At 28.7% G+C, this 15,421-nt stretch overlaps 1 protein-coding gene across 3 annotated transcripts in view; it reads right to left on the bottom strand.

Annotated features, from left to right (window-relative positions):
- Nucleotides 1–15,421, bottom strand: part of LOC122503693 (homeotic protein ultrabithorax-like) — a 282,431-nt gene that overhangs the window by 67,513 nt on the left and 199,497 nt on the right. For all 3 annotated transcript variants that reach the window (XM_043614340.1, XM_043614339.1, XM_043614341.1), the window contains one exon: nucleotides 4,243–4,653. In XM_043614340.1, coding sequence (XP_043470275.1) covers nucleotides 4,334–4,653 — 320 coding nt within the window. In that variant the 3' untranslated portion in view covers nucleotides 4,243–4,333. The remainder of the gene's footprint in view (nucleotides 1–4,242; nucleotides 4,654–15,421) is intronic.

Below are 15,421 nucleotides of genomic sequence, written 5' to 3'. Positions count from 1 at the left end.
AAAATTGGCATCGATCTCTTTTTACCTGAAACGAACTTTCTACTTTCTCCTCCGAAATTCCTGACAAAAAAAAAATTAGGTAATTATAAAGAACTCCAACCGGGAGCTTCTCGTCTTTTTTTTCTCCCCCAACGACAAATTTAGCGTTACAAGTTTTTGTCCCCGATCTTTGTTAATGTCCTTTCTATTCGAATGAGGCAAATTTATATTCTGCTACCACTTCGCTGGTAATTTTCTTTTTTGTATATTTGCGATAATTAAATTATGTTAAAGAGATTTTCGATATGGGAAAAATTTTTTTTCTCTTTGAATTGATAATTTCTCTAAAACGAGTTCTTGAAAAAGAATTTCTGAAGTAAATATAATAAAATAACTGAAAGAAAAATCTTCTTTTTCTTCTGTACATAAATTATTTAAAATGACTTTTGGAATTGGAGAAAAAATTCAAAATTCGCAATATAAATAAATTAGTGACAATTATAATTGCTATATGTACGCTTTTAATATTTATACTTCGAGGAAGTATGTCTATTTTAGCAAGACGTTTATTTGCCACGGGGGAGACATATATTTTTTTCTTTGAATTTTCAAACATTTCAATAGAAACGTGTATATTGTACGTAACATGCTCGTGTATACGATGTACGTGTTTAACGAAGCTACATTGCACGCAAATGGAATAACTTAGGGAATTATGAAGGCACGCTTGTACTCGGTTTTACCCTCATTAGATATGCTGCCCGAAGATGGTTTTAAATGCGAAACGTTTCCAAGGATGGTTTCCGTGGATTTCGTGTGAGATATCAAAAAGAGTCCAATTCGCAAATAAACTTTCAACTCATAGACGGGAACAAGTTTTACAGAAAAATATACTAAAAAAAAATTAAACGAAAAAAAAATAAGTGAAAAAAAATAAACGAAAAACAAATAAAAGACAAAACGAAAAATTAAAAAAACGAAAAAAAAAATAAAAAAACAAGAGACCAAAAATTATAAACAAATAAAATGATAAAAACCAAAAACGAAAAAATAAATAGAAATCCGAAAGAACCAAAAAATGAAAACCAAAAGAAACGAAAAGGGAACAAAACATAATAACAAAGAAATATAAAAACCATAAAAAACGAAAAGAGACGAAAAAATAATACCGAAAAAAATTAAAAAACAAAAGACCAATAAATATAAACAAAAAAAATGATAAAAACCAAAAAAGAGCAAATAAATGAAGACCAAAAGAAATCAGAAAGAACAAAAAAATGCATAACAGACGAAAAGAGAACTAAAAATAATAACAAAAAAAAAATAAAAACCATAAGAAACGAAAAGGAACCAAAAAAATATTTAAAAAAAATGAAAATTAAGAGACCCAAAAATATAAACAAAAAAAAATGATAAAAACAAAAAAAGAAAAAATAAATAAAAATCCGAAAGAACCAAAAAATGAAAACCAAAAGAAACGAAAAGGAAACAAAAAATAATAACAAAAAAAAACAATATAAAATTATTTCATAAAAAAATTTATGAACCATGAAAAGCGAAAAGGGACCAAAAGGAACCAAAAAAATATTTTAAAAAATGAAAATTAAGAGACTCAAAAATATAAACAAAAAAAAGAATGATAAAAACCAAAAAAGAAAAAATAATTAAAAATCCGAAAGAACCAAAAAATGAAAATCAAGAGAAACGAAAAGGGACCAAAAAAATAATACCAAAAAAAAAATAAAAAACAAGAGACCAAAAAATATAAACAAAAAAATGATAAAAACTAAAAAAGAGCAAATAAATAAAGACTGAAATAAATCAGAAAGAACACAGTAAAAAGAAAATCTTATTTTAAGGCACGAAAGCTGCCTTAAATTAAGATGCAACATTTTTAAGACAGTCAATGTTGAATTTACGCACGTTTTTCGTATCCTTTAACATTATAGCAGACAGTGTTGAATTTAAGGCAGCTCTTAAATTAAGATTTACTTTTTACTGTGAACAAAAAAAAATCCATAGGAAACGAAAAGAAAAAAAAATAATAAAAAAAAAATAAAAACCATAAGAAACGAAAAGGAATCAAAAAAATAATAAAAAAAAAAATGAAAATTAAGAGATGAAAAGAAAACAAAAAATAATAAAAAATGAAAAATAAAAACCATAAGAAACGATAAGGAACCAAAAAAATTATTAAAAAAATGAAAATTAAGAGACCATAAAATATAAAGAAAAAAAAATGATAAAATCCAAAAAGGAGCAAATAAATAAAGACCGAAAGAAAACAGAAAGAACAAAAAAATCTATAGGAAACAAAAAGGAAATAAAAAATAATATAACAAACTAAATATAATAAAAATCATAAGAAACGAAAATAATGGAATTATTGGTTCAAATATCATTTAATTGATTTAAATCAAAATTATTTGATTCAAGTAAATACGAAACAATGTTTATTTGATAATAGTTTCTTTTGATGTAAACAAAAATTATTTATTTCAAATAACCGATTACCGATTATTTGAATGAAATAAATTTGTTTTTCAGTGTTAAATTGACATATTATTATTAAAAACTTTTTGGAACTAAAATAAAAACCATAAAAAACTAAATAAAAATACCAAGAAATAAAAATCAATTTTTCGTGAAAAATTCGGGGAAATTCAAATTAAGAAATTTTTGTTTTGTTATCTAACGTGGATGGAGACGAGCTTTCGGTAACAAAGCTTTTGGTTCGTTATCAGGGAGTGAGAGAGAAAGAGAGAAAGAAATGAGAGAGTGTAGAAACTCGCTTCCGCCGCAAATGTCTAGAATTAGATTCGCTCCTCACGCATCCATTGAGTTACCCTCACTCCCATGAGATTCGAAAGGGAATCGCTTCGCCATTACTAAACAGAAGCCATGGCTTCCTTGGAAAAAAAGAGGAAAAGATTTCCCCTTGAGGAGTCAGTTCTAAATCTTTCTAATCATAAGGGATTTGAAAAAAAAATTCATTCCCCAAATTTCCATTATCCAACAAGCTTTCAATTTTTTTCATAACATTCATTTTCCATTGTAATTCCATACAGAAATGTAATAAATTTTATCAAAAAAAAAAAAAAAAAAAAAATGAAGATAAAAATCAAAATGAATTACTTTGATGACGTGTTTTGTAAAACTTACAGTACTCTCTAAATTTGAATAAGTGAAAATTCATTGGCAAAATAGTTAGAATTTAGTGATTGAAGTGTTTCAGTAAAATTTCCATTGAAATTCAGTCGTTCGTTACTAAAAATGAGTGAAATTGTTACTGACTACCAAACTGTGTGGTATTTATTCTCAAACATATTTTTATTACCAAACTTTATGGTATTTATTCTCAAACGTATTTTTATTACCAAACTGTGTGGTATTTATTTTCCAACATATTTTTATTACCAAACTGTATTGTATTTTTTACAGTAATTTTTACCTAAAAGAATTATTCCTGTGGAGTATTGTAATTTTTACTGAACACATTTTTATTATCACACTGTAATAAAATTAAGTTTGAGAATAAATACCTTACAGTATGGCAAAAAAATACGTTTCTGAATAATTACAATACAGTTTGATAATAAAAATACGTTTGAGAATAAATACCATACAGAATAGCAAAAACAATACTCTACAGTATTGATAATTGTTTCAGGTTAAAATTACAATACTGTATGGCAATAAAAATACGTTCGGTAAAAATCTCAATCCAGTATTGTATTAAAAATACATTTAAGAAAAAATACTATGCTGTACACTGAGAGAAGTCCGGGAACTAATACGTTCCGTGCGAGCCTTGAGTTGTACTTTTGAATGTTTTTATGTGAACCCTCGAATCGGGATGTCTCAAGCCCCGATGCGAAACGTGGAACGTCCTGAAGCGAGATTACGCAGAACTTTCAGTGTTTGCCACCAGTTGCTTTCTCACATGCGAGAACAATGTTTGACTGGATCGGGGAGTCTCAGCACCCGATTCGGAACAACTCAAACACGACAAGCAGAGTAGCTCATAGCGACGTCTAGCGGGAACTATTACGTCTCGGTCTTCTCTCAGTGTTTGGTAATAAAAATACGTTTCCGAAAAAATACCATACAGTAAAGTAATAAAAATACATTTGACAAAAAATACCGTACAGTATGGTAATAAAAATAAATTTTTATTGAGAGGAGTTTCAGTGAATCTAAAAAAATTACCAAACTCTATGCTAATATAATAATTAATAATTGAGAAAAAAGAAAGAATCCTACCTTAATATAGCTGTGTACATTGTGGTACTAGCAGAGGATGATGTGGGTTGGCGGTGGGGTGATCTTGGGGGCTCCGGTGTAGGGCGTACCCCTAGTTACCCCCGTCGGGTCCCCCTCCCCCACCCCCTTGCTGTTGATGAACAGCCGCAGCCGCTGCCGCCGCTGCTTTTTGCGCTTGCGCCTGTTTCTCCTGTTCATTTAATTCTTTAATTGCCTGTATTTCCTTCTTGAGTTTCATCCGTCGATTTTGGAACCAGATTTTTATCTGTCTTTCCGTTAAACATAATGCGTGCGCCATTTCAATTCGCCTCCGCCTAGTGAGGTAGTGATTCGTGTGAAATTCCTTCTCCAATTCCAACGTTTGATAGCGTGTATACGTTTGACGTCCGCGTCTGCGCAGTCCATTTGCCCCTGAAAATGTAATTTAATTCGTTAGGTTTTTCTTTTTTCGTTTTCTTATTCTATAATTATTCTTATTTTATTCTAAATTTGAAACTTTTAAATTTTAAAGTGTTTCAAATTTCTTTTAGTATGCAAAATTATTTTTCTAAATTTTTAAAGTATTCTAAATGTTTATTCTATTTTTTAATTTATATTCTTATCATCTTAACAGTGTTGGCAAAATAAAAAATTTCATGTCACAAGTGTGTTAAATTTTTTTTCTTGTTTTTAGACATGATATTTTAAATATTTTGTTTTTTTGGGTTCCTGAATACTAATCTTTGGTCAAAATTAAAAAATTCAAAATGGCTTCCAAATGGCGACCGAGAAGAGTAAAAGTTAACGGAAATTTAATTAAAATTATTACTGGGGGGTTTTTTGGGTCCCTAAATTCAAATCTGGTCAAATTTTAAAAATTCAAAATGGCGGCTTTAAAATGGCGACCAAGAAATTTAAAAATTAACAGAATTTAAATTAAAATAATTTCTCGCGGGTTTTTGGGGTCGCTGAATTCAAATCTTTGATGAAAATTCATAAATTCAAAATGGCGGCTTTAAAATGTTGACAGAAAAATTTTAAAGTTAACGGAATTTGTCTTAAAATTACTACTCGGGGGTCTTTTGGTCCCTGAATCCAAATCTTTGGTCAAAATTTAAAAATTCAAAATGGCGACCGCAAAAAATAAAAATTAACAGAATTTGATTTAAACTGATTACTCGGGGGTTTTTGGAGTCACTGAATTCAAAATGGCTACAGAAAAATTGAAAAGTTAACGGAATTTGTCTGAAAATAGTTACTCGGGGGTTTTTTCGGTACCTGAATTTAAATCTAGTCAATATTTTAAAATTCAAAATGGCTGCTATAAAATGGCGACCGAAAAATTTAAAAGTTAACTGAATGTGAATTAAAATGATTACCCGGAGGTTTTTTGGGTCCCTGAATTCAAATCTAGTTAAGATGTAAAAATTCAAAATGGCGACCAAAAAAATTTAAAGGTTAACTAAATTTGTCCTAAAATTATTACTCGGGGTCATGAAAATAAGTACTCGGAAGTTTTCTGGGTCGCTGAATCCAAATCCTTGATCAAAATTTTTAAATTCAAAATGGCGACTTACAAATGGCTAGATTTGAAAACTTTAAAATTTTTTTAACAGCCATTTAGAAAAATTGAAGAAGAAGCAAAAAAAAAAAAGAATAACAACATACCCTAAGGAAAAAAATGTTTCGTTTTGTAGAAATTTCGAAAATTGTCAATTTTCATTGATGTTAGGGTTAACAAAAAAAAAATTGTCGTTTCCTTCTCAATGACAAATCCAAATAGATTAGAAATTATTCTAATTGGAGATTTACGATGTCAGATTGGGAAAATATAGGCATTGAAGGGTGAAATGACTTGTTTTAATGGCACTTGTAGCGATTACGAGGCACTTGATTTAGGATGTTGGTTAAAGTTTCGGTGGGGGGGGGAGAGAGAAGGGGAAGTGAGGGGCGCATTTCGAAGCAAAGAGCGATGGTGTCATGGAAGCCGGTTGTTTTATGTAGGTCGCACAACGCGTCGGAAGCCAAAGGGTTAAAAGCAGAGTGTGTACCGCACCATGCGGGCTGTTCCATAATCTGTATATAGTATAGAGCGAGACGAGGTTTTGCTAAAACCGAGAGTGAGAGAGAGAGACAGAGAGAGAGGAGAGACGAAACAGGGGTTTTACGAGGCAGTAACGGCCGATAAGGTGAGCTTGCGCCACCGGAGGGGCTTATTCCACTACTGCACCCAAGTGGCTGTTCAAACGGCCACCTCCACTCTCGCAACGACTCAACTACACTTTATTTAATACCATTTACACGCTTCCAGTGCTCACAAATGCCAAAGATTTTTCTCACCTCTTTTCCACGTTGGCTTTTGAATTTTTCTGTTTCTTTTTTTTTTTTTTTATCTCGAACAACTCATTTAAACTTTATGATATGAGGGGTAAAAAATTTTTCTGAATTTTATTGGTTTCTAGTTTGTATTTACTCGTTTTTACTGTAGGTCTTTCTAATAACCTACTAAAAATTATTCCAATGAAATTTAAAGCGTTAGTTGCAAATTGCAACCAATTGATATCACAATTTCGATCGAAATCTTATTTTCATTTTAATCTTAATATCAAATGGATTTCATTTTTTTAACAGTTTGATTCAATTTGGTACCAATTAAATAAAACTTGGTGCCATTTCGAGTCAATTACTCAATTTGATATCAGATTCTATTTGTTATTAATTTGATTAAATTTGGTGTTAGGATTTAAATAATTTCTTTATAAACGAGCAAAGTTTGAGGAGATTGATTTTTGGTACTAACTTGATTCAAATAGGTATGAACTAAACATAAATTGGTACCATTTTGATTCAATTTGGTATCAATTTGATTCAATTTGGTATCAATTTGATCCAATTTGGTATCAACTTTATTCAAATTGGTTTCATTCAATTGAGTATCAATTTGATCCAGTTTGATAGAAACGTGATTTAAATTAATTTAAATTATGTAGTACCAAATTGATTAAATTTAGTATCAATTCGTTACAATTTAAAGCAACATTTTCATCCTATTTTTTTATCAAATTGATCCGAATTGGTATCATTTTGATTCAATTTGGTAACAGTTTAATACAATTGACTATCAATTTGATTTAATTTAGAATCAATTTAATCCAATTTGGTATCAACTTTATTAACATTGGTTTCATCCAATCGAGTATTAATTTCATCCATTTTGGTATCACTTTGATCCAGTTTATAGTATAAACTTGATTTAATTTGATATCAGTTTCATTGAATTTTGCACCAATTCGTTTCAATTCGTTAAAAACTTGATTCGTTTTAAGCAAACATTAAATTATTTTCGTAAATAATACAAATTTTACAGGAATTCAATTAATTAAAACACAATTAATAAAATTCTTTCTCAAATTCAATTTATTTTCAAATGTAATAAAATTCTTCGAAGAAATTCAATTATTATGTTCAAAAATTTTTAAAAATGCCACGTCAAAATTTCAATTATCTTTAAAAATAATAAAATTCTTTCTCCAAAGTTCAATTATTTTCATAAATGTCAAAAAACTTCTTGTCCTAATTTCAATTATTTTCAATATCTACTATTTTAATAAAATTTTTCAAAAGATTTCAATTATTTTAAAAAAAAGTGTTAATAAAATTCTAAGCAAACATTAAATTATTTTTATAAATAATGAAAATTTCACAGGAATTCAACTATTTACATAAATGTTTTTATAAATTTCTTGTCAATAATTCAATTATTTGCATATAAATAATAAATTTTTTTACCGAGATTCAATTATTTTAATTATTAATAAAACTCATAATAGAATTTCAATTATTTTTAATACAATTTTAATGCGAATTCATCGAAAAATGTAATAGAAACTTTAATTAAAATTCGTCGAATAAATTTAATTATTTAAAAATTTGTTGATAAAATACTTTACGAGGATTCAATTTTGATAAACATTCATTTTTTCAATATATTATTATTACATTTTTTAAAAAATCATTGAATTCAATTAAAAAATTTGATTAAAATAGTCGATTTTCTAAATATTTGAATTTCAGCGAAGAATTTCATTATCTATGAAATGTAATTGAATTTTTGCAAAGAAATTTTTGAAAGTAATTACATTTTACGAGGAATTTTTTAAAAACTGTATTAAAAATAATTGAAATCCTATATGAGAAATTTTAATATTAATGAAAATAATTGAATTCTTACAGCGAATTTTATTAAATTTTTTAAATAATTAAATTCATGTGAAAAATTTTATTACTTGTAAAAATAATTGAATTCCTGCGAAGGATTTTATTAAAATTTCTATAAATAATTTAATTTTCTTTTTTAAAAATTTTATGGAAATTTAAATTATTATAAAACATGAAGATATCAATTATTTCAAGTCGAAGACATCTTCATCAAAGATATATTCATGTTTTACAATATAATAATAATATTCTTATAAGTTGTTGAATTTCATAAAGATTTACATTTTTTAATATTTTTGCTTGAAACTTATTACATAAAGATTTTTAGGGTCGCTGATTATGAATCTAATGTCAGATTTTCAAAATTCAAAATGGCGGATCCAATATGGCGGATAATTTGAAAATTAATACGTTTTGATTAAAGTAGTTATTTAGCTCAGTTATGGTTGATGCAACATCGTAATAACTATAGAAATCAACCAATCTATTAGGAAAGAGAGACGAATTTGTTTTCCCTTTTTTATAAAAAAATAAACAAAAAAGTTTTTACGAAAAAGAATAATATTAATCTTTGGAAATAAATTCCACTTTAGGAAGTTAATATTTTTTTTTCAAAAGCGTAAATCGGAATGAAAAAATTCTCCAATGAAAGAAAACATAATGTGATTATCGAGGAAGAAAACCAATTTCTTTCCCCAAAGACAAAATTCATGTGTTTCTATATATGTATAAAGTATATATATATATATATATAAAGATTATTCTCTCAACGATTATTCCTTCTCTCATGGTCTGTTTCGCGAATTCAGCATAAAGTTCGTCCTCCCTCACGATTAGAAAGCCACGCACGCTTCTTATACTTTTCCGAGTCGTGGGTTTTTTCCCTCCCCCTGCTGCTCAGAACTTCCCTCCTCTTTTCTCTCTTTCTAAAAAAACGAACTTGCTTTCTGGAATGAACCAAGAAAAACTATTAAGATGGGGAGGGAAGTAAAAAAGAGAAAGAGAGAGAGAGAGAGAGAAAGGTAAATCGAGAGAAATGCGATGCTGTCACATTTTCTACTTTTGAAAAGACATATGAGGGCAATTTAATTGGAGAGGGGAATTTATTTATATAAGTTCCTAGAGTCTATCACAGGGAAATCATATAAATTGGCTTCTTTCTTTTTTTTTAGGGATGTTGCACGCGAAGGGCAAGTTTATATACGTTGACAAATAACCCTTATATAAACGGTTCGTTATAACTCTCTCTCTCTCTTTTTTTTTTTTTTGACCAATTCACGAAAATATGATACAAACATTGGAAATGAAAATCGCGAAAATGGGTTTGTGAACTAGGGGGACGGTGGTGAAGAATCAGGAGGAGGGGGAGTCACTTGATTACATATAGAGATGATAAACATGATGCTGATATGAACTCTCTCTCCTCTGTTTTGTGTGAAAGCCACGCGCGTTTCTGCATATAGCCAACGATTTTCGACTCTCTCTCTGCCAATAATAGATCGTTGTAGATACCATTGTAAATATGACGCGTTTATTGGAGGGTGATTCGTATTGCTGAACTCGGTGTCTCTCTTCCGCTTCTCTGCGTCCATTTTGTATTTACTGCCTCAATCTCACCCATTTTTTTTTTCGCTACCAACCCTATAGTGTTTTATTCCTGTGGGCTTACAATATTAAAATTGGCATCAAATTACATTTTGATTGTAATCTTCCGCACATAACTTGGAAATATATTTTTATTCTCTTTTTGCCCAAGTTTTTAAAGAGTTTAATTTTTTTTTGGTACTTGATTTAGTACTTTTTTTTGACTTTCAGTAATTATACATTTAATTCTATACTATAATATGTAGCGTATATCTAGGGAACTTTGATTTTTTATATTCACAGTTTTGTTTATTCTTATAATATGATAACAAAATTGAGACAAAAAACGAATCAAAAGTGTTGCGAAGCAATGTTGCTGACATATTGGATCCGATATATTATTTACACATAAATTATATTCTTGCCATTGGGAAAAATTGTTTTAACAATAATTCGTAATTTAATTGTGTTTAATTAAGAATTTAGAAGATTTATAAAATTTCAAGTGGATCAGCTGTTTTATTTGTCCGCCGCCATTTTGTTTCTCGGTGAATTCTTAGAAGTGACGGAATACACGCAACGAAGAAGTTTCTAAATCTAAAGTTTGAATTTGAAAAAAAATGTTCGACTTTTAGGTATATTTGGAAATGAATTATTGGACCTTTTGGTTGTTGGAACAAAAGAACTATTGGATCTTTTGGCTTTTGGAACAAAGAATTATTCGAACTTTCGGCTTTTGAAAGAATTATTGAAACGTTTGGTTTTTGGAACAAACAATTATTATGGAACCTTCGTACTGGAAACCAAAATAAAAGCTAAGGAAGAAATTATTTTTTTCTACTTTCTAATTCTTTAGGGGAAAAAATTCTCCTTCATTTTGAGTGAAGGATGGAAATGAAACAAAATACGAGTAAATAAAAGAGCCGATAGATCACTGAAAATAAAGTTTTCGATGATGTGGCTCACACGCGAGTGTGTAAACCCAAAAACAGAAGCGAAATGGTTTGAACGTGTTTCGGGCCATAAAAGGGGAGAGTTTTGCTGCCAAGTCTAATAAGAGAGGATCCAATACGTTGATTGCTGCTGGGGATTTGGCCGTATAAAGTTTTCTCTCTTTTATTCTCTCTCTCTCTGTCTCTCTCGCGGCTCGCAAAACACGATGATGCCAAGCCTGCCATTCTCCTCCTTTACTATATTCGTTTCTTCTGCCCGTTCCCTTCATTGGAAACGAGAGAAGCACCGAACAAACGGAAGCCGCATCATTCTATACATTATATACGTGTATATAAGACGCAAGAGAGAGCCAATCAAATCAAAGTAAGTGAATTGGCCTGGAGCGTGAAGGTCCATTGGGGATTTGCGGTAAGATATTTCCCTCTGGCTTTAGGCGCATATACATATATACACGCAAACCCCTCTAAGTTGAAAATGCCCTTTAGCACGTTCCATAGTTTTTGTTTTCAAGATAACTCTCATCAGCGCTATGCGTCATCCCCCAAAACGCACTAAATCGCGCGATTGCCGAAGCCGTAAGTTTCTTGCTCCGAGACAATTTGCTTTCACCCCCCCCCCCCCACAACCCCTTTTCTAAACTCCAAAATGCCCATATAGTCTAGACTCTAATTGATTAATCGTTCGCTATAGATTCGTATCAAAAATTTTAGATCAAAAGAAAATAAATAAGAAAACTTTTGAGCGACTAACTTTAACCTCTGACATATTTTAATTTTAATGCTGGATGTCAAAGTCGATGCGATTTTTACATAGAGAATTTTTCGAACGAAAAAATTGAATCGACTTTGACAAACCCCTTAAGGTTTCCATTTTGGAACTTGGATACCTTAAGGTATCAAAGTCGTTTGGTACCATCTGTAATCAGGTCAAGATGTAGGTCACAAGGGAAACAGATTCTTAAAATTTTAGGTCCTTATTGATGAGATCATCGAAATTAAAGTTGAAATTCACAAATGAGGAGACGAACCATTAAAAATTTAGGTTTTTGAATATTTGAACAAAGATTAAAAAGATTCATCAATGATGACATCATTGTTGGCATAATAGTATCAAATTGCAACGAATTGATAACAAAAATATGGATCCAAACCAAAAATTGATCGAAATTTTTGGCATCAATTTGATCCACTTTAGTATCAATTTCCATAGAATTTATCAAAAGATTTAATTATTGAAAAATTGTTTAAATACAATAATTCTATTAAAACATTCAATTATTTTCCAAATAATAAAATTTCATTTAGGAATTCAATTATTTTTATCGCAGAATTTCAAATATGGACTGGAAAGAAACTAAATTTTTAGAATTCAGAGGAAAATTTTGAATTTTTGGTGTTTTTTTTTGTTTGCCTCGTAAACTATGAAACTACCACGAATTCTAATACAAAACCTTCAAAAATTTTAATTTTATTACTGACAAACATGAATTATTTGAATATCATTTAATTATTTCAAAAGTTTTAACGCAATTATCTTGATAATTAACAAAATTCTTCAGAGAAATTCAATTATTTTAAGGAATTTTAATAAAATTCTATGCAAAATTCAATTATTTTTATAAATAATAATTATTCATCACTAGAATTTCGATTATTTCAAAAGTAATAAAATTCTTCGAAGAAATTCAATTATTTTTAAAATTTTTAACTAATATCTCGTCAAGAATTCAATTATCTATACAAATAGCAAAATCTTTCGCCTAAAATTCAATTATTTTCAAAATTCAATTATTTTTATAGCAGAATTTCAAATATTTTTAATACAATTTCAAATAAATTAGGTACTCGAAAAATGCAATATTATTCTCAAAAATTTTATTAAAACTTGACGAAAGAATTCAATTTTAAGGAACATTCAATTATTTAGAATTAAAATAATAAAATTCATTGCAATAATTAAAATATTTTTATAAATAACTTTTAATTTGCCGCAGAAAATCAATTGTTTTCAAGATTTTTTAAGTTATTCTGCAAATGAATTCTTTAAAAAAAAATATTTTGCAGAAATTAAATTATTTTCAAAATGTTTTTAAAAATTCTTGTCAAGAATTAAATTATCTTTATAAAAATAGATAGCAAAATTCTTCTCAGGAATTAAAATTATTTTCAAAAATTTTAATAAAATTCTTGGCAAAATTTCAATTATTTAAACAAAATTTAATAAAATTCTTCGCATGAATTCAATTATTTTTATAAATTATAATTTAAATTCTTCTCAAGAATTCAATTATTTTTAAAAATTTTAATAAAGTTCTTCAAAAAGTTTTTCAATTATTTTCAAAATTGTTATATAAAATTCTTTAATGTAATGAATTTCAGTAAAATTTTAATTAAATTCCTTAAAAGAAATTAAATATTTTCAAAAGTTGTTAATAAAATTCTTTGTAAAAATTAAATTTTAAGAAACAACAATTTTGGTTAAAATTTTAGACAATAATAATTGAATATTATAAAAATTATAGCATGTATTTTTAGAAATAATTGAATTGTATTGAATTAAAATAATTGAATTCTCGTTGAATTTTTTAATAAAAATTGATTTAAAAATAAATTTTGAAAAGGTTTCAAATCTAAATCTTTGAAAATTTGAATTTTTCGTACTATTAACTAACAATTCAGAAGAATTAATTTTTTTTAAAAATTATTTGAAGTTTTTATTTTTTAAATAGTAAATTTTTCCTAAGGATATCAAATTGAGATAAAATACGAATCATAAGTGTTGCGAAGCAACATTTTTGATTCGTATTTTGTCTCAATTTGATATCCTTATAGGAAAACGGTGATGATAGTGTTCTTACTTTTTGATATTGAATCGATAATTTTAAATATTTAGGTGTAAAGTTGAGTTTGATTTTTAAATCCTAAAAATTCAAAATTTAAGCTGATTTTTTAAAATACAGTTAAAAAATAAACAAGTGCGGAAGCAAATAAACATCTAAATTCACATTATAAATTGAAGTCCCTTATTTTTTCTGAAAATAAATTTTCCATATGCCTATTTAAGGAGAAATAAATAATTCAGTACCATCATCTCGATCGTATTATCATTTATATGTGTATATTTGCACCTTCTTAAACTTTGAGACATATAGTCGATAAAAAGGACATGAAACTAGGGGTGAAAAAGCCGGTAATCTTCAATTTTCGGTGTTTTGAACGGAAAAAACTCCCTTTTTTCGAGCATAATGTGATGCTTTATGGGCTTTTAAGCGTCGCGATGTAAAGCCGACAAGGAAATAGTGTATATATAGTCTTTCTATATTCCAGGTGGCTGTCTTTCTCTCTCGCTCAGTCTCTTTTGGTCCCTCGTTACAAAAAGGGGGAATACGCACCCTCTCACTGAACGAAGAAGCCTAACCACATATTTATGCGATCCACAGGGCTTTACACACAGGGATACTGAGCCCTTCCGTCGTAAGACATGCGCTCGTTTCCGTAGGTATGCGATACGTTGCGCGCCCATCGTTTTCCTCGTTAACTCCGCCGTAAGTTATTAATTACCGCTAACTAACTAACTAACGTCCCAGCTGCGCTCGACATCTTTCTTCTTTTCTCTCTCTCTCTCTCTCTCTCTCTCTCTCTCTCTCTCTCTCTCTTTCCATCCTTCTGTCGCGAAAGGATTTTTTTTCTTTTCTTTGGTCAAGACGATAAAGAAATTTCTCTAAACTTTCCTCGCTGCACTACATTACAACTACTGTATAATAATTTTTACTGAACGTATGAATTATTATCACATAGTATTGTAATTTTTGCTGAAATTCATTATTTTCACCGTTTTACTGAATGTATGAATTATTACCACATAGTATTGTAATTTCTGCTTAAATTCACTGTTTTCACCATCCATTACTGACCATTATGAATTATTACCATACAGTATTGTAATTTTTTCCTAACTTCTCCATTTTCACCTTGGAGTTGACGAGATAAAAAAGACTTTTATAGTAAAACATTTCTGGTAAAGCATTTCTATAGCAACTTTTACTACTTTCGGAGTAAATTTTGCTACATTCAAAGAACATATTTGTAAAAAATTAGTATTTACTTCGAACGTAGCAAAATTTACTCCGAAAGTATAGTAACAGTTGACAGAAATGTTTTACTATAAAAGTAGTAAAAGTTACTTTATATTTTTCTCCGTGTGGATTCTGAAAGGGGTCTAAATAGGAAACAGAGCTGTGTTTGATTATGAAAAGACAAGACTTTACAAACGATAATTAATTTTTTAAAAAGTATCAAAAAGTAGCTTTCAAACTACAAAAAGTATTCAGAGAAAAAAGCTATCGAAAAATTAAACTTGATGACGAAGAAAACTCGTTTTAGAAACTTTACAAAACTGACAAAAATTCCATTATATATTTTATTTTCCTGACTGTTTCCTAATT

This window comes from Leptopilina heterotoma, unplaced genomic scaffold, assembly GCF_015476425.1.
Source record: "Leptopilina heterotoma isolate Lh14 unplaced genomic scaffold, ASM1547642v1 Lhet_268, whole genome shotgun sequence".
Lineage (NCBI taxonomy): Eukaryota > Metazoa > Arthropoda > Insecta > Hymenoptera > Figitidae > Leptopilina > Leptopilina heterotoma.
Note: the sequence above shows the minus strand (reverse complement) of the source record. Positions and strands in the feature narration are given on the sequence as shown.